Raw genomic sequence first — 18,566 nt, 5'->3', positions numbered from 1 at the left:
GTGTGTGCCTTATTATTATCTATGGATTGATACTTATTGTATCAATGGATTATCATGTATTCATCGGATTCATACCGCCGACCATAATACCAAGCTTCCCTACTCTACATTCACTACGCTATCCCTGGTCATCATGCGGGCCCCATATGCATCTGGAGGCATTTTTAGTGTCGCCCCCTTCATCCGTTGTTTTCAAGACAACCACGAAACGTCGTCAATAAGCAGTATCCCTTCCATATGCCAAGCTTACCCATTTCCGAGAGGATATCTCTGATGGTTTCGAAAATATTTTGGGTTAATTTCGGAGAAATTCATAGAATTTTACAGTAGGTACGTATGACAAAAGTACATTTTTTTTACATTTCCGCTGTATGATGCGCGCATAAATAAGAGCCTTCAAAACTGACAGGGCCACAGAACCATGGGAGGTCTGTGCCTAGCATAAATTCCGAGGCTGAATTATATGTACTGACGGAGACACCTCGCCGCAAAGTCGGCACCGGAGTTAAAAACCCTCCTTTTTGACTCTACATGACCCAGTTTGACGTGGTCGTTCACGGAAACTGGCAGGATTTCAGAGTTAAACTTTTAACACAAGGTCAGGCATGTTGTATACAATAAAAAAAATGCATAGAAATCGTAGTCCCACGAGTTCGGAACGAAACTCATTTTTTTGGCACTATTTCAGGCCTCAGCTTGAGGCCTACTACTAAAAGGAGAAACGTGTGTGTGTCATTGGTTGGTATCTCCATTTGCGGGTTTCAGGAGGTTTGCAGTTTTCTTCCAAGGGCTCTTTTCAGCATCGTCACCGAACCCCAGATTGCCTCCAGTTGTAGTTCATTTGTGATAATACTTTCAAAAGTTCAGAATGGTTCTTCTTCATCATTCCTGTTGCTCCAATTAATTATCACTGGTACCATTTTGATGCTCTTCAGCTTCCAAGATCTCTTCACCTCATTTATGATGTCCTGATATTTGGTCATTTTCTTGATTTCCGTGTTGTTTTGGCCAAAATCGCTGGGTACTGATATCTCAATCATCAATGCTGTCTTTTCCTTTTTGTTTCCGAGTACAATGTCCGGACGCAATGCTTTGTTTTCTATGTTCACGCTCGAGGGAATCATCAGGTCATACGTGAGCATGACGTCCTCATTTTCAATGATTCTCCTTGGTTCATGTTTCCATGAGTTTTCTGGTACTGGGATGTTTACATTTTTTCAGATATGCCAATGAATCACTTTGCATACTTTGTTGTACTGTTGTGTGTAACGTTGTTCTGATAATAGTTTTTTGCATCCCGAGAGCAGGTGACTCGTACTTTCTGTTTCTGTCTTGCAGAATCTACACTTGTCCGTCTAGCTCAGTCCCACCATATTTTTAAATCCATTGGTGTAATGTCCTTGATCTTTGGCATTTATGATGATTTGTTTGTCGTCCCCGTTGAGCTGACCTCTTCTTAGCCATTCCAACGAGCCTTCTTTGTCTATCCCCGCTCTGTCCAATCTTTTTTTGTATACTCCTGCTATTTTGTCATTCTCCCAGTTGTTGGTGTACATTTCTTGATATTTATTTTTATATATTTATTTTGTCTTTTTGATTTCTGATTTGGGCCAGTTTATTATTCCGCAGCTGTATTGGAACACTGGTACTGCGAGCTGGTTTATGGGTTTGATTTTGTTTCTTTGAGAGAGGTATTTTTCAGGATCAGCTTCGTTATACGTAGGTATTCTTTGGCGATTGTTTTGCACATTTGTTTTTGACATATTTGGTGGCGCTCTTCTACTCCGAGGTATTTGTATGATGCTTCGTTTTCCAACTGCTCTATTGTTGTTTCAAGGTCCATTTTTATGTTGTCTGTTTGTTGGTTTACCTTGTACAAATGTGCACTTGTTGCACTTGTCTCGTCCAAATTCCATTTGAATGTCTTCGGAAAACCGTTTTACTAGTTTTAGTTGTTCTGACAATTTTTTGCCATTTGGCGAGAAGAGCTTTAAATCATCCACGTATAGTAGATGTGTCACCTTTCCTATTTCTTTCGATGTTCGTCTATTGGTTGTTAGGGTGTATCCATGTCCTTGTTCATTGATCAGGTTACTTAGTGGGTCCAGAGCCAGCCAAAACGGAAGGGGGGAATTCGTGTGCCTCCAGTTGTAGTTTCCGATTTCTTTGGATGATGCTATTCATTCTTTGTCGAACTTGTTGCTTAAGAATTGCTTGTTTGGGCCAGACAGACAAGGTCTGTCTCCCTGGAAGACTCCATGCCGTATCTTCACATCTGGTATGTCGATTTTTCCTTCTGAGTCCTGTGATATCAATGTGGTATTCCAGAGCTTCATTGCTTTCTCAATCCGTTTGATTATTTGTGGATCGATTTTGTATATTTGCATGCATTTTATCATCCATGAATGTTGGACGTGTGTGTGTGTGTGTGTGTGTGTGTGTGTGTGTGTGTGTGTGTGTGTGTGTGTGTGTGTGTGTGTGTGTGTGTGTGTGCGCACGTGTGTTTCCCGTGTTCAATGTCCTCTCCATTCTCGAGATCTGGATCTGAAGATTTTGTGAACTGGTGAACTCTCCTGATCAATGGGACATGCATGGCATGCGTCAGAAACCCCCTTCTTTATCTATTTTTAACACATTGACAAGTACAATCCAGAGAAAACGACGCTGTTACTTTGTGGCGCATTCGTCGTAGTGAAAGGATCACAAATCCTGATCATAAATTGCACCTTTGCATGACGAGTCCTTGTCCTTATCAATTTACATTTCTCAATAGGATTCAACATAGTTGCATGAATGTAAAAAGCACATCTCACTTGGAAGCTGTGAACACATGTGTCGAGTTGGAGGCGACTGCGTTGATCGGACTTTCGTGGCCTCGCAACTCCACGATGGGAGTGAACGAATCCGCGTGCCAAAGTCGCAGCGCGCCGGCACGACAGGCGCTCACCAGGACGGGCTGTCCGGGCAGTGATCCCAATGCACACACCCAATCTCTGTGTGCATTGGGAATTTGCTGAGGAGGGTGGGGGTGGGTTAAAAGGGGAGAAGTGGTGAGCATTTAGGAGGACAAATTGAGATTGCAAGATGAACTTTCATACTTCAAATACACCAATATACAAGCCTGGTGTTGGCTTAACAGTTAGGGTGCCGGCTTGGGATCCTAGAATCCTGAGTTTGAATCCTGGTCGATCGCTGAACTAACGCCAGGGGGGTTGACTCAGCCTGCCATCCTTCCGAGGTCGGAAAATGGAGTACCAGCTCACTGGTAATTGAGGTACTGCATCAGTGGCACAAACGAGCTTCCAGAGAAATGACGCAACCAGCAGCCAGAGGCTGCTTACGAAAAAACCCAATATACAGTACATATAACAGCTCACCCAAAAAGGAAGAACTTCCAAGCTGCCAGACCAATGGAATATTAGATTCATGTCAAACTGGCATTGCGGAACCTTGGCACCCAGACAGCTGGTTCGCAAGGAATTGCCGTTTTCTACCAATTTGCCCAGTTATCTTTTACTTTTAGCTCTTACACGAGCCTCGATGTTGTATACAAAAAAAGAAAACGGAATTTAAGATATAAAAATGTTTTTTGAGCCAGTTTAAACTGGTTTTATTATCGATTGTTTTTCATTTAGGGTACTGTTTGCTATTCACTTTGGAAAATTAATTGGCTCTGCCAAGAAGGAATACATTTTTGCATACTCTAGCAACAAGGAATACCTTCAAAATACATTTTTGCAGGTTCGCAGTGAATAAAATGTCCTTGTTGCTGTGATATAAGCAGGCTGGGTGCCAATGTGGAGCAAGTTGGCAGGAATGAAATTTCCCTGTTGCTATTGAATAAGCTGGCTGGGTGCCAATCTGGGGCAAGTTGGCAGGAATGAAATTTCCCGGTTGCCATGAAAAAATCCGGCTGGGTGCCAATTTGAGGCAAATTGGCAGGAATGAAATTTCCCTGTTGCTCTTGAATAAGCGGGCTGGGTGCCAATTTGAGGCAAGTTGGCAGGAATGAAATTTCCCTGTTGCTATTGAATAATCGGGCTGGGTGCCAATTTGAGGCAAGTTGGCAGGAATGAAATTTCCCGGTTGCCATGCAATAATCGGGCTGGGTGCCAATTTGAGGCAAGTTGGCAAGAATGAAATTTCCCTGTTGCTATTGAATAAGCTGGCTAGGTGCCAATCTGGGGCAAGTTGGCAGGAATGAAATTTCCCGGTTGCCATTGAATAAGCTGGCTGGGGTGCCAATCTGGGGCAAGTTGGCAGGAATGAAATTTCCCGGTTGCCATGAAATAATCCGGCTGGGTGCCAATTTGAGGCAAGTTGGCAGGAATGAAATTTCCCTGTTGCTCTTGAATAAGCGGGCTGGGTGCCAATTTGAGGCAAGTTGGCAGGAATGAAATTTCCCTGTTGCTATTGAATAATCGGGCTGGGTGCCAATTTGAGGCAAGTTGGCAGGAATGAAATTTCCCGGTCGCTATGAAATAAGCGGGCTGGGTGCCAATCTGGGGCAAGTTGGCAGGAATGAAATTTCCCTGTTGCTATTGAATAAGCTGGCTGGGTGCCAATCTGGGGCAAGTTGGCAGGAATGAAATTTCCTGGTTGCTATTGAATAAGCTGGCTGGGGGGCCAATCTGGGGCAAGTTGGCAGGAATGAAATTTCCCGGTTGCCATGAAATAATCGGGCTGGGTGCCAATTTGAGGCAAGTTGGCAGGAATGAAATTTCCCTGTTCCTATTGAATAAGCGGGCTGGGTGCCAATCTGGGGCAAGTTGGCAGGAATGAAATTTCCCGGTTGCCATGAAATAATCGGGCTGGGTGCCAATTTGAGGCAAGTTGGCAGGAATGAAATTTCCCTGCTGCTATTGAATAAGCGGGCTGGGTGCCAATTTGAGGCAAGTTGGCAGGAATGAAATTTCCCTGTTGCTATTGAATAAGCGGGCTGGGTGCCAATCTGGGGCAAGTTGGCAGGAATGAAATTTCCCTGTTGTTATTGAATAAGCTAGCTGTGTGCCAATCTGGGGCAAGTTGACAGGAATGAAATTTCCCGGTTGCGATTGAATAAGCTGGCTGGGGGGCCAATCTGGGGCAAGTTGGCAGGAATGAAATTTCCTGGTTGCCATGAAATAATCGGGCTGGGTGCCAATTTGAGGCAAGTTGGCAGGAATGAAATTTCCCTGTTCCTATTGAATAAGCGCGCTGGGTGCCAATCTGGGGCAAGTTGGCAGGAATGAAATTTCCCGGTTGCCATTGAATAAGCTGGCTGGGGTGCCAATCTGGGGCAAGTTGGCAGGAATGAAATTTCCCAGTTGCCATGAAATAATCGGGCTGGGTGCCAATTTGAGGCAAGTTGGCAGGAATGAAATTTCCCTGTTGCTATGGAATAAGCTGGCTGGGGGGCCAATCTGGGGCAAGTTGGCAGGAATGAAATTTCCCGGTTGCCATGAAAAAATCCGGCTGGGTGCCAATTTGAGGCAAGTTGGCAGGAATGAAATTTCCCTGTTGCTCTTGAATAAGCGGGCTGGGTGCCAATTTGAGGCAAGTTGGCAGGAATGAAATTTCCCTGTTGCTATTGAATAATCGGGCTGGGTGCCAAATTGAGGCAAGTTGGCAGGAATGAAATTTCCCGGTCGCTATGAAATAAGCGGGCTGGGTGCCAATCTGGGGCAAGTTGGCAAGAATGAAATTTCCCTGTTGCTATTGAATAAGCTGGCTGGGTGCCAATCTGGGGCAAGTTGGCAGGAATGAAATTTCCCGGTTGCCATTGAATAAGCTGGCTGGGGTGCCAATCTGGGGCAAGTTGGCAGGAATGAAATTTCCCGGTTGCCATGAAATAATCGGGCTGGGTGCCAATTTGAGGCAAGTTGGCAGGAATGAAATTTCCCTGTTGCTATGGAATAAGCTGGCTGGGGGGCCAATCTGGGGCAAGTTGGCAGGAATGAAATTTCCCGGTTGCCATGAAATAATCCGGCTGGGTGCCAATTTGAGGCAAGTTGGCAGGAATGAAATTTCCCTGTTGCTCTTGAATAAGCGGGCTGGGTGCCAATTTGAGGCAAGTTGGCAGGAATGAAATTTCCCTGTTGCTATTGAATAATTGGGCTGGGTGCCAATTTGAGGCAAGTTGGCAGGAATGAAATTTCCCGGTCGCTATGAAATAAGCGGGCTGGGTGCCAATCTGGGGCAAGTTGGCAGGAATGAAATTTCCCTGTTGCTATTGAATAAGCTGGCTGGGTGCCAATCTGGGGCAAGTTGGCAGGAATGAAATTTCCTGGTTGCTATTGAATAAGCTGGCTGGGGGGCCAATCTGGGGCAAGTTGGCAGGAATGAAATTTCCCGGTTGCCATGAAATAATCGGGCTGGGTGCCAATTTGAGGCAAGTTGGCAGGAATGAAATTTCCCTGTTCCTATTGAATAAGCGGGCTGGGTGCCAATCTGGGGCAAGTTGGCAGGAATGAAATTTCCCGGTTGCCATGAAATAATCGGGCTGGGTGCCAATTTGAGGCAAGTTGGCAGGAATGAAATTTCCCTGCTGCTATTGAATAAGCGGGCTGGGTGCCAATTTGAGGCAAGTTGGCAGGAATGAAATTTCCCTGTTGCTATTGAATAAGCAGGCTGGGTGCCAATCTGGGGCAAGTTGGCAGGAATGAAATTTCCCTGTTGTTATTGAATAAGCTAGCTGTGTGCCAATCTGGGGCAAGTTGACAGGAATGAAATTTCCCGGTTGCGATTGAATAAGCTGGCTGGGGGGCCAATCTGGGGCAAGTTGGCAGGAATGAAATTTCCTGGTTGCCATGAAATAATCGGGCTGGGTGCTAATTTGAGGCAAGTTGGCAGGAATGAAATTTCCCTGTTCCTATTGAATAAGCGCGCTGGGTGCCAATCTGGGGCAAGTTGGCAGGAATGAAATTTCCCGGTTGCCATTGAATAAGCTGGCTGGGGTGCCAATCTGGGGCAAGTTGGCAGGAATGAAATTTCCCGGTTGCCATGAAATAATCGGGCTGGGTGCCAATTTGAGGCAAGTTGGCAGGAATGAAATTTCCCTGTTGCTATGGAATAAGCTGGCTGGGGGGCCAATCTGGGGCAAGTTGGCAGGAATGAAATTTCCCGGTTGCCATGAAATAATCCGGCTGGGTGCCAATTTGAGGCAAGTTGGCAGGAATGAAATTTCCCTGTTGCTCTTGAATAAGCGGGCTGGGTGCCAATTTGAGGCAAGTTGGCAGGAATGAAATTTCCCTGTTGCTATTGAATAATCGGGCTGGGTGCCAATTTGAGGCAAGTTGGCAGGAATGAAATTTCCCGGTCGCTATGGAATAAGCTGGCTGGGGGGCCAATCTGGGGCAAGTTGGCAGGAATGAAATTTCCCGGTTGCCATGAAAAAATCCGGCTGGGTGCCAATTTGAGGCAAGTTGGCAGGAATGAAATTTCCCTGTTGCTCTTGAATAAGCGGGCTGGGTGCCAATTTGAGGCAAGTTGGCAGGAATGAAATTTCCCTGTTGCTATTGAATAATCGGGCTGGGTGCCAATTTGAGGCAAGTTGGCAGGAATGAAATTTCCCGGTCGCTATGAAATAAGCGGGCTGGGTGCCAATCTGGGGCAAGTTGGCAAGAATGAAATTTCCCTGTTGCTATTGAATAAGCTGGCTGGGTGCCAATCTGGGGCAAGTTGGCAGGAATGAAATTTCCCGGTTGCCATTGAATAAGCTGGCTGGGGTGCCAATCTGGGGCAAGTTGGCAGGAATGAAATTTCCCGGTTGCCATGAAATAATCGGGCTGGGTGCCAATTTGAGGCAAGTTGGCAGGAATGAAATTTCCCTGTTGCTATGGAATAAGCTGGCTGGGGGGCCAATCTGGGGCAAGTTGGCAGGAATGAAATTTCCCGGTTGCCATGAAATAATCCGGCTGGGTGCCAATTTGAGGCAAGTTGGCAGGAATGAAATTTCCCTGTTGCTCTTGAATAAGCGGGCTGGGTGCCAATTTGAGGCAAGTTGGCAGGAATGAAATTTCCCTGTTGCTATTGAATAATTGGGCTGGGTGCCAATTTGAGGCAAGTTGGCAGGAATGAAATTTCCCGGTCGCTATGAAATAAGCGGGCTGGGTGCCAATCTGGGGCAAGTTGGCAGGAATGAAATTTCCCTGTTGCTATTGAATAAGCTGGCTGGGTGCCAATCTGGGGCAAGTTGGCAGGAATGAAATTTCCTGGTTGCTATTGAATAAGCTGGCTGGGGGGCCAATCTGGGGCAAGTTGGCAGGAATGAAATTTCCCGGTTGCCATGAAATAATCGGGCTGGGTGCCAATTTGAGGCAAGTTGGCAGGAATGAAATTTCCCTGTTCCTATTGAATAAGCGGGCTGGGTGCCAATCTGGGGCAAGTTGGCAGGAATGAAATTTCCCGGTTGCCATGAAATAATCGGGCTGGGTGCCAATTTGAGGCAAGTTGGCAGGAATGAAATTTCCCTGCTGCTATTGAATAAGCGGGCTGGGTGCCAATTTGAGGCAAGTTGGCAGGAATGAAATTTCCCTGTTGCTATTGAATAAGCAGGCTGGGTGCCAATCTGGGGCAAGTTGGCAGGAATGAAATTTCCCTGTTGTTATTGAATAAGCTAGCTGTGTGCCAATCTGGGGCAAGTTGACAGGAATGAAATTTCCCGGTTGCGATTGAATAAGCTGGCTGGGGGGCCAATCTGGGGCAAGTTGGCAGGAATGAAATTTCCTGGTTGCCATGAAATAATCGGGCTGGGTGCTAATTTGAGGCAAGTTGGCAGGAATGAAATTTCCCTGTTCCTATTGAATAAGCGCGCTGGGTGCCAATCTGGGGCAAGTTGGCAGGAATGAAATTTCCCGGTTGCCATTGAATAAGCTGGCTGGGGTGCCAATCTGGGGCAAGTTGGCAGGAATGAAATTTCCCGGTTGCCATGAAATAATCGGGCTGGGTGCCAATTTGAGGCAAGTTGGCAGGAATGAAATTTCCCTGTTGCTATGGAATAAGCTGGCTGGGGGGCCAATCTGGGGCAAGTTGGCAGGAATGAAATTTCCCGGTTGCCATGAAATAATCCGGCTGGGTGCCAATTTGAGGCAAGTTGGCAGGAATGAAATTTCCCTGTTGCTCTTGAATAAGCGGGCTGGGTGCCAATTTGAGGCAAGTTGGCAGGAATGAAATTTCCCTGTTGCTATTGAATAATCGGGCTGGGTGCCAATTTGAGGCAAGTTGGCAGGAATGAAATTTCCCGGTCGCTATGAAATAAGCGGGCTGGGTGCCAATCTGGGGCAAGTTGGCAGGAATGAAATTTCCCTGTTGCTATTGAATAAGCTGGCTGGGTGCCAATCTGGGGCAAGTTGGCAGGAATGAAATTTCCTGGTTGCTATTGAATAAGCTGGCTGGGGGGCCAATCTGGGGCAAGTTGGCAGGAATGAAATTTCCCGGTTGCCATGAAATAATCGGGCTGGGTGCCAATTTGAGGCAAGTTGGCAGGAATGAAATTTCCCTGTTCCTATTGAATAAGCGGGCTGGGTGCCAATCTGGGGCAAGTTGGCAGGAATGAAATTTCCCGGTTGCCATGAAATAATCGGGCTGGGTGCCAATTTGAGGCAAGTTGGCAGGAATGAAATTTCCCTGCTGCTATTGAATAAGCGGGCTGGGTGCCAATTTGAGGCAAGTTGGCAGGAATGAAATTTCCCTGTTGCTATTGAATAAGCGGGCTGGGTGCCAATCTGGGGCAAGTTGGCAGGAATGAAATTTCCCGGTTGCTATTGAATAAGCTGGCTGGGGGGCCAATCTGGGGCAAGTTGGCAGGAATGAAATTTCCTGGTTGCCATGAAATAATCGGGCTGGGTGCCAATTTGAGGCAAGTTGGCAGGAATGAAATTTCCCTGTTCCTATTGAATAAGCGGGCTGGGTGCCAATCTGGGGCAAGTTGGCAGGAATGAAATTTCCCGGTTGCGATTGAATAAGCTGGCTGGGGGGCCAATCTGGGGCAAGTTGGCAGGAATGAAATTTCCCTGTTGCTATTGAATAAGCGGGCTGGGTGCCAATCTGGGGCAAGTTGACAGGAATGAAATTTCCCGGTTGCGATTGAATAAGCTGGCTGGGGGGCCAATCTGGGGCAAGTTGGCAGGAATGAAATTTCCCTGTTGCTCTTGAATAAGCGGGCTGGGTGCCAATCTGGGGCAAGTTGGCAGGAATGAAATTTCCTGGTTGCTATTGAATAAGCGGGCTGGGTGCCAATCTGGAGCAAGTTGGCAGGAATGAAATTTCCTGGTTGCCATGAAATAATCGGGCTGGGTGCCAATTTGATGCAAGTTGGCAAGAATGAAATTTCCCGTTTGCCATGAAATAATCGGGCTGGGTGCCAATTTGGGGCAAGTTGGCAGGAATGAAATTTCCCTGTTGCTATTGAATAAGCGGGCTGGGTGCCAATTTGAGGCAAGTTGGCAGGAATGAAATTTCCCTGTTGCTATTGAATAAGCGGGCTGGGTGCCAATTTGAGGCAAGTGGGCAGGAATGAAATTTCCCGGTCGCGATGAAATAAGCGGGCTGGGTGCCAATCTGGGGCAAGTTGGCAGGAATGAAATTTCCCGGTTGCCATGAAATAATCGGGCTGGGTGCCAATTTGAGGCAAGTTGGCAGGAATGAAATTTCCCGGTTGCCATGAAATAATCGGGCTGGGTGCCAATTTGAGGCAAGTTGGCAGGACTGATTGCAAATTGTTTGGCACAGTGTTAACTTTTTGGATGAGCCACAGTGTGCATATCCATACAGATGTTGTTTGGTGGATGACGGATGTAATTTGAACAACAAAAACGCCAATAATACCAATATGTCATGTTATTACACGGAGGTTTTATTGAGGTAACAAAACTCGGTTCAAGGCCCAGCTCCCGAGTTACCACGCGAATGCGAAGGGTGGAAGGGACGTAGCAATCGCAAACACAACAGCAGTGGCGGAACTGCCTATTATGTCTTTCTACAAAGTAATGGATAAACACTCAAATGAATAACGAACAAAACCTGGAAGCAACACAGTATCACAGTGTGAAACGGGCACTATTCCCAGTAAGCATATTAAAGCCCCAGCGAAGTACACAAATGAGACCATGTTATGACAGGTACGACAGACACTTGCAACTGAGCCCAAGTGGAATAAAACCGACGACACTAAAGTTGTCTTAATTCTTTTCTCGACTCCATGAGCCACTCATCACGACACTGCCACACTGGAGGGCAATGCGAACGGCCCGACCTCCTCAATGGTGGAGATGCAACAACCTTCGGACTATGTGGTTCGGCAGCTGAGACGCGACCAGTGGGTGTATCTGGTGGCCTGACAATAGCTTCTGTTGGTGTAGGCAGCATAACCAAATCAGATAAGGCAGGACCTGCAGTATCCAATGAGATCTCCCGTTGTGAGATGGGCTCTGGCATGGGTACGGCAGAGCCCTGGCATGTCCGTTGGTTGATGGTGAGGTGAGGTAAGCTCAGAATCTGACTCGGGCTCTGAAGTTACATCTCAGCCTTGAACAGGGCCGTTGGGGGCCTGACTCACTAATGTTGACATAACAGGATAACAGTTGCATGCCTGAACTTCATGGGCTTTGCTTCGAGGCTGAGAAGAGTAAAATTTTCTGAGTTGGCACCATCAATTGTCTTGACAAATTCATGTTACCATATACTTTTTGTGAGCTTTGTATTTGGCTTTGTCATCCTTAAGAAATATGAGGTCAACTGCATCAACACGGGTGGTGGCAGTAGTAGAGTGGCCATAAGACTTCTTCCAAGTGGAAGGAATGTATGGGGACAAAAGGTCTGAAGGTGAATATCGGAAAAACGAAGGTGATGGCAAATGGTAAAGCATGTGGTGAGGTGGAAAGAACTGGGAAGTGGCCTTGTGCTGTGTGCAGGAAGGGTGTCGGAGTGAATTCCATTCAATGTCCAATGTGCGCTGAGTGGGTTCATCAAAAATGTAGTGGTTTGAGAGGGTCATTAACCAGTGTGGCAGCTACTTTCAAGTGTAAGGTGTGTACAGGGGAGCTGCAGATGGAGGAAATGTTGAGTTGGATCTTGGAGACGGCGTGAAGCTGGAAGGTGTGAAAACATTTTGTTACCGAGGAGACATGCTGAATGGAGAAGGTGGATCAGACTCGGCAACGGTTGCTAGAGTGAGATGTGCATGGAAGAAGTTTTGGGAACTGAGTGGCGTGCTGACGAGGAGGGGAGTGTCGTTGAAGCTGAAGGGAAAGGTGTATGCTGCATGTGTGAGAAGTGTTATGATTTATGGGAGCGAGACATGTGAATGAACGTAGAGCAGCAACGAAGGCTGGAAAGGGTGGAAATGCAAATGGTTCAGTGGATGTGTGGAGTATCGTTGAGAGAGAGGAAGACAAATGATGAATTGCGAAAGATGATGGGAATAGAGCCTGTGATTGATGCTGTGAAGAGAAACAGTTTGAGATGGTTTGGTCATGTGTTGAGGAAGGATGAAAGTGACCGGTTGAGAAGAGTGATGGAAATGAATGTAGAAGGAAGTAGAGGATGGGGAAGACCGAGAAAGACTTGGCTAAAGATGGTCGAAGAAGAAATGCGAACAAGGGGAGATGCAGAAAATAGGGCAAAATGGAGAAGATTGTCATGGGGACCGCAAGGCTAACCCCCGCTCTTGAAGGGAAAATGGCTTTAAAATGCCTGTTATTGTTGTTGTTGTATATACTTTTTGTGAGCTTTGTATTTGGCTTTGTCATCCTTAAGAAAGATGAGCTCACCGGCATCAACGCGGGTGGTGGCAGTAGTAGAGTGGCCATAAGACTTCTTCCAAGTGCTTGGGGCGTGATTCTCCTACCTGCTCATATTCTGATTGCAAATTGACTGTCTACATCTGATATCAGTAACTGTTCGCCAATGAGTTAGTTGGCCATGTTGTGTCCAGACCTCTCTAGCGGAGAAGCCATCTCTGCATATAAGTTGATTCATGTTGCCTCCCGGTGTGTACTCCAGTTTACAATAGGTACACCGTATCCCTGCGTGTCGTAAGAGGCGACAAAAAGGGTTGGCGTCAGTAAGGGCATCCGGCCATAAAAACATTGCCTCAAAAAGGGAACCATGATTTTGATGGGGCCCGCAAGGCAAACCCCCGCTCTAGCGGAGAAAATGGCCTTAAAACGATATATATATACAGACTTGGCATTTAATATGGAATATTTTTTTTGTGGGGGTGAACTTACTTTTCAAGATGTCTTAGAACCAAAAGTTCATTGGAATTATATTGAAATTATTCCAGATTTTGTTAATGTGACCTTCAAAAGAAACAAAAACCACATTTGACATTTCGAAACAAATAAATTGATCCTTGAAAGTGATGTAAACTGATATCGAACTCAATTCATGGACAGTACTGTGTTAAACTTCTGTACGTTTTCCAGAAGTATCTCTTTATTTTGCACATTAGCCAAAATTTTTTTTTAACAAAAACAAAAGTTAAATTACGACTGGGATTACGGACAGTAAAATTACAGTTCAGTACTTCGTGTAACCCCCACGAGCATTCAGGAGAGCACGTACACGTTGAGGCATGCTGTTCACGAGATTTGCCAAGGTTTGGACAGGAATTGCTTGCCATGCAGTGACAATAGCCTGCTGCAATTCACGCACAGAGGTAGGCTGCTGGTCCAAGTGGTCGATTTGACGCGTTAATTCTGCCCACAAGTTCTCTATCGGATTCATATCCAGGGACATGGCAGGCCACTCCATATGCTCTACACCACGGTCAGCAAGAAAGTGTTGGATCATGCGAGCACGATGAGGCCGTGCATTGTCATCTTGGAAGACAAAGTTTCCTCGAAAGGCTGCACGAGCAAATGGAAGCAATGTTTCTTCCAGAATGGCCCTGTACTTGAACTGGTTCAGGTTTCCATTCAGAACAACCAGGTCAGTTTTGCCCCTTGCATGAAAAGCAGCCCAAACGGTCACCCCACCACCTCCAGCTTGGACTCTTGGCACTAAACAATCTTTGTTGTAGGCTTCATGCACTTGTCTGCGCACTCGGACGCGGCCATCTTGACGATAGACCGGAAATCTAGACTCGTCACTGAAGATCACGTGATTCCAGTGTCCTGGCTGCCATTGACGGTGCTCTCTGGCCCACTGCAATCGGCGCTGGCGGTGTTATCTGGTCAGGCGTGGCTTTCTCAGGGGACGCCTGGCACGATAGCCTGCTTGAACCAGTCGTTGGTTGACTAGCCTTCTGGATACAGGCACATTTGTCAATTGCTGCCACTCAGCCCTAAGCCGATTAGCTGACTTGGTACGGCCATTGCGGACTCACCGGTGCAGCTGGCGATCATCCCTCCTTGTGGTTCTGCGGGGATGTCCTGGCCTCGGTATTGGAGAAGGGACACCCCTCTGAGCATTTCGTTTCAGGATCTTTGACACCTGACCTTGAGTGATGCCATACTGCCGAGCAATAGCACGGTCTTTCATGCCGTAATTTCGTAAAGCCACCACTCCATGACAAACAGCATTGTCGAGTTGACGGACCATCTCCAGAGGAAGCGGCAATAACTTTTGGAGACGTGCAGCAGTTGTTTTCCACTAATACAGAACGCAACAACCATTGTATACCCGAATGTGAAGCCAATCGTCAAATGCACCTGTCCGTACATTTTGCCACGCCACCTGTGAAATAATCCTGTTGTTGACTTCTTGCTGCGACAGACAATCAGTGACATGGTTCTTTTAACAAATAAATCACCAAAGTGTAAAAGAAACTCACCAGATTGATATACTGAGTTAAGAAAGTAAACCCAAGTCAAGAAAAATAAAATATTCCATATTAAATGCCAAATCTGTATATATATTGTTGTGGTTCTGAGAATGTACATAAACCATCATTAAAGGTTAAAGGTTTGCCCCCATAGTTAGTCCACAAGCAACACGTAGGACACCTTCGAACATTAGTTATGTCATAGTATATGTGAGTATAAGGCCATTCCCATTAGTGATACCTGCGTTGTGTAAAATAAATAAGCTTAGGCCCTGTTCATTTTGCGGCCCACCCTCCAAATCGACCTCGTTGGGCAGCATCCATCCCACGCCCTGATTCGGCTAATCCACCTCCTTTGCCAGCAGCATTCGCTGCTGGCAAGGGTTTTCGCTCGAAACCAGCCAAAGGCCACGAGGTTGGCCTGGAAAGGGGGGAGGAGCGCGAGGTCGGGGTGTGGCCACGTCAAGCAGCACGTCAAAGGCGGAGACGGTGAGAGACAACAACCAACCAGGGCTCGATGGGCATGGCTTAAGGGGCGTGGTAAGAGCGCGGCTGGCAAGTTCCAGAGGGTTCGCTGGGTGGCGCTATATAAACGTGCGCACAAAGCCCTCAAAAGGACTGATGAGCGAGGGGCTTTGTAAAAGGACTGGCACGATTAGTGCATTGGAAGAGGACTGATGCGAAAGGACTGACGCAACTGCACTCGTTTAAAAGGACGGCCCTTATGAGAGAACTGTATAAGAGGACTGAAGGAATCGTGCTTGCTACCAAAGGGCTTATGCGATGTGATTGTGCAAAGAGGCCTCGTGAGGAAAGCGCATTGGGGAGCGCCTATTGAGCGGTATTTGGAGCGCGTATAGCGCCAGTGCATTTATTGCGTACGCGGCTGAGCTGCGAAGTAACTACCAGCCAACCAACCTTGCCTTGCCTTTCGCCTTGTAACTGTCCGCTCCGCGTAAACGACCCGCGGGGAGCTTCTGCCGCTCTGACCATCTGCTTCACAGTACGAGTCGGGGACCGGAAGAAACTGCCTGGACGCCATCATCCCGGGACCATCACCGTGACCTTCTACATCCCCGTGTGAGTGTGTCTGAGAGTGAAACGGGCCCGTGTCCAGGGATACGTATAAGACTGTATAAGCTGCACTGTGTGTTCTTCTCCTCCTTCCTGTACAAATTGTAATAAACCAATGTGTTCTTCCTTGTTTCTTCCTAATTCGACCGTATCCGTCCTTTCCTCCATTGGGTAAGCGACAAGCGTGGCATGATTCGGAACCGCTCAGATCGGGTTAGTTCCTGTTAACAGCTCGGATCACGGCTCGCTGTCGCTTGGTGTTTCCATTACAACCGTGGTTCAGGCGGGGTTATTTCCTTGCTTCCTGGGAGGCGTTGGTAATTAGGTATTAGGAATTCGGCCTACGACCCTACCCAACGCTGACTGGAAGGAACGTCATAGCCCCGGATCACGTCGGCTAGTAAAAAGATAAGGGGATTAATCCCCCCTTGGTAAGGGGAAAGGCCGACGTTGAGATCTGCAACATTTGGTGTCAGGAGTGGGATTGGACCCGAAGTGCGCCTAACGCACTTCAAATTACGAGCGGACGAAATTTTATTACAATCCAAATTGAAATCGTGCCATGGCTAGTCAAGACGGTCGGATGCCGGTGGGGGTAAATGAGGAGGTAGAGGAATTGGAATCGACAACCCAGGACCCCCGGGAAGAAGTGGGAGAAATGGAGGATACAATTGATGAGGTTGCAGCAGCAGAGGCAGCAGGGGAAGAAAATGGCGGCGCCTCGCGCATGGCGGACGAGGGCCTCGCCCGCTGCGCAAGTGGGAGGGGGGGGGGTGGGGCGGTAGACATGCAAGCCTTCATGGTGCAAATCATGAATGGATTGAAAAAGCTAAATGACAAATTGGATGCCCGGATGGCAGAGTCAGAAAAGAACATAGAAAAAAGGAGGGAGGAATCCAGGTGTGATATGGAAAAATTGGGGGAAGACATTGACCGCAGGTCGAGCGGGAAAGGCACACTGGTACGCGACGGGGTAGCGCGATTTGAGAAGTGCGTTGAAAGCGAGGTGGAGCAAAGCACAGCCAGGTGGTAGAAAGCGGGGTAGAAATCGCGACACGGGGTATGGGAAAGCCGACGGCCGATGAATTGGAAAATTTTATTTTATTAGCACCGGCGGTCGTCGAGGAAAAAGAAAAAGAAATAATCATAGTGGAAATTGGGGTTGAGGAGACGGCAGACTTAGAAAATCAATCGCGGGAGAAAAAGATGGAATATGTGCAAAGTCTGGATTCGCATCGTGATGTCGTGCTGTCTAACCCCAATGAGAATTTGCAGGCGCTGCTGCGGAAAAGGGTCCCGAAGGTAAGTAGGGTTGTGTATGGCGTGAAAAGGTTTGGCGCGAAAGTGTTTTGCACGAAAAGATTTTTCGCGCGCTTGGGATCCCGGCGTCACCCGGGCGCTTGTGGAAGGTCCGTGGTGCGAGGTGTGAAAGCGAATGGCGTGCGTGTGCGAACGGCACCGGAGCGCGAGTGTGTTACAGAGAGTGAGAGAGTGCACAACGGAGTGTATGTTTGAAGAGTGTGTGACAGAGTGTGAGATGGATGAAGAGAGTGTGCGAGGATGCACACCAGAGCGTGTTGGAGAGAGTGTGCGGGAGTGCACACCAGAGCGCGTGATTGGGTGTGCAACAGAGTGCACACCCGTGGTGGTTATGGAGTACGTAACGGGAGAGTGTGCACGAGGGTGTGCGGTGATGATTGGGTGTGCAATAGAGAACACACCCGTGAGTGTTACGGAGTACGTAACAAAAGAGAGTGCGCCAGGATGTGTGCGAGAGAAGTGTGTAATGGAGTGTGCGAGTGGCGTGAGTGCACCTGAGTGGTGTACACCTGAGTGTGCGAGAAAAGAGTATGCATGAGCGAGTGCGGTAACGGAATCTATGGGATGTGTGAGTATGGGAAGGGTCGCGTGGTGTGAGAATGCAACTCGAGCATCGACGCAGACCGGGGCAGCGTTTAGGGCGACGTACAGCCGACGCGAGCTCTCGGGGCGTGGTGCGCTTTGTGTGCTGCGGGGGCCGGCATGGATCGTTGCTGCGGCAGCGTGCACGATTCGTGCCGGGCCCTGCCCTGTATGGTCGGTGCTGTGCCGTGGCGCAAGGGGCAAACGGCACGATTCCGGGGGAGGAAGGCGATGTCGGACCTTCGCCCCCTGGCGGGCACGGTGTTCCGGCCAGGGGAGGTTGGGTCACCGTGTAGGGGACCGAAAGGCCCTGCGCCGAGATGGCGTCTGGAACCTCGGCCTGAGTATGGCGCATCCCCAGAATCGAAAATGCCGGACGGATCCAACCAACAGGAGACAGACCACCCGTATGCATTGCTCGGCTTTCCGAAGCCGAGCTGTGATGAAAATGTATTTCCACCCTGAGAGGCTCGAGAGTAGTGGACTAATAGTAATGGCATTGGTGAATGGTAGCTTTACCATTCGTTATCTTGGGCCACATGAGCTTTAGGTTATGGGGACGGCAGTGAAAGCTAGCCGAGGGCGGGCTAGGATAATTGATAGGGATTTAGAGATGACCATAGGAGACCAAGATTTAAGTAGCGACATTGATACAAGTAGAGGGGACGTAGTCAGATTAGGTGGATGTTAATGATGAGGGAAGTGCTTAGTTAGTGTAAGGGAAGACGGGAAGCACGAGTATTAGTGGAAATAGTTAGTTAGATGATGCTGTGTGTGTGAGTATGAGGATGAGCTTTAGGCGCAAATGAGGAATTGAGTGAAATTGTTTGTGGATGATCTTGGT

At 47.8% G+C, this 18,566-nt stretch overlaps 1 protein-coding gene across 8 annotated transcripts in view; it reads right to left on the bottom strand.

Annotated features, from left to right (window-relative positions):
- Positions 1 to 18,566, bottom strand: part of KIF21A (kinesin family member 21A) — a 255,299-nt gene that overhangs the window by 7,389 nt on the left and 229,344 nt on the right. For all 8 annotated transcript variants that reach the window (XR_013621375.1, XR_013621377.1, XR_013621378.1 and 5 more), the window contains one exon: positions 2,814 to 3,013. Coding sequence is in view for 5 of the 8 variants with exons in the window: in XM_078768210.1 (XP_078624336.1) it covers positions 2,814 to 3,013 (200 nt within the window). In the remaining 3 variants the exon portion in view is untranslated. The remainder of the gene's footprint in view (positions 1 to 2,813; positions 3,014 to 18,566) is intronic.

This window comes from Myxine glutinosa, chromosome 1 (assembly GCF_964187855.1).
Source record: "Myxine glutinosa chromosome 1, kmMyxGlut1.1, whole genome shotgun sequence".
NCBI lineage: Eukaryota > Metazoa > Chordata > Myxini > Myxiniformes > Myxinidae > Myxine > Myxine glutinosa.
The sequence above is the reverse complement of the archived record's forward strand: the minus strand, read 5'-3'. Positions and strand labels throughout refer to the sequence as shown.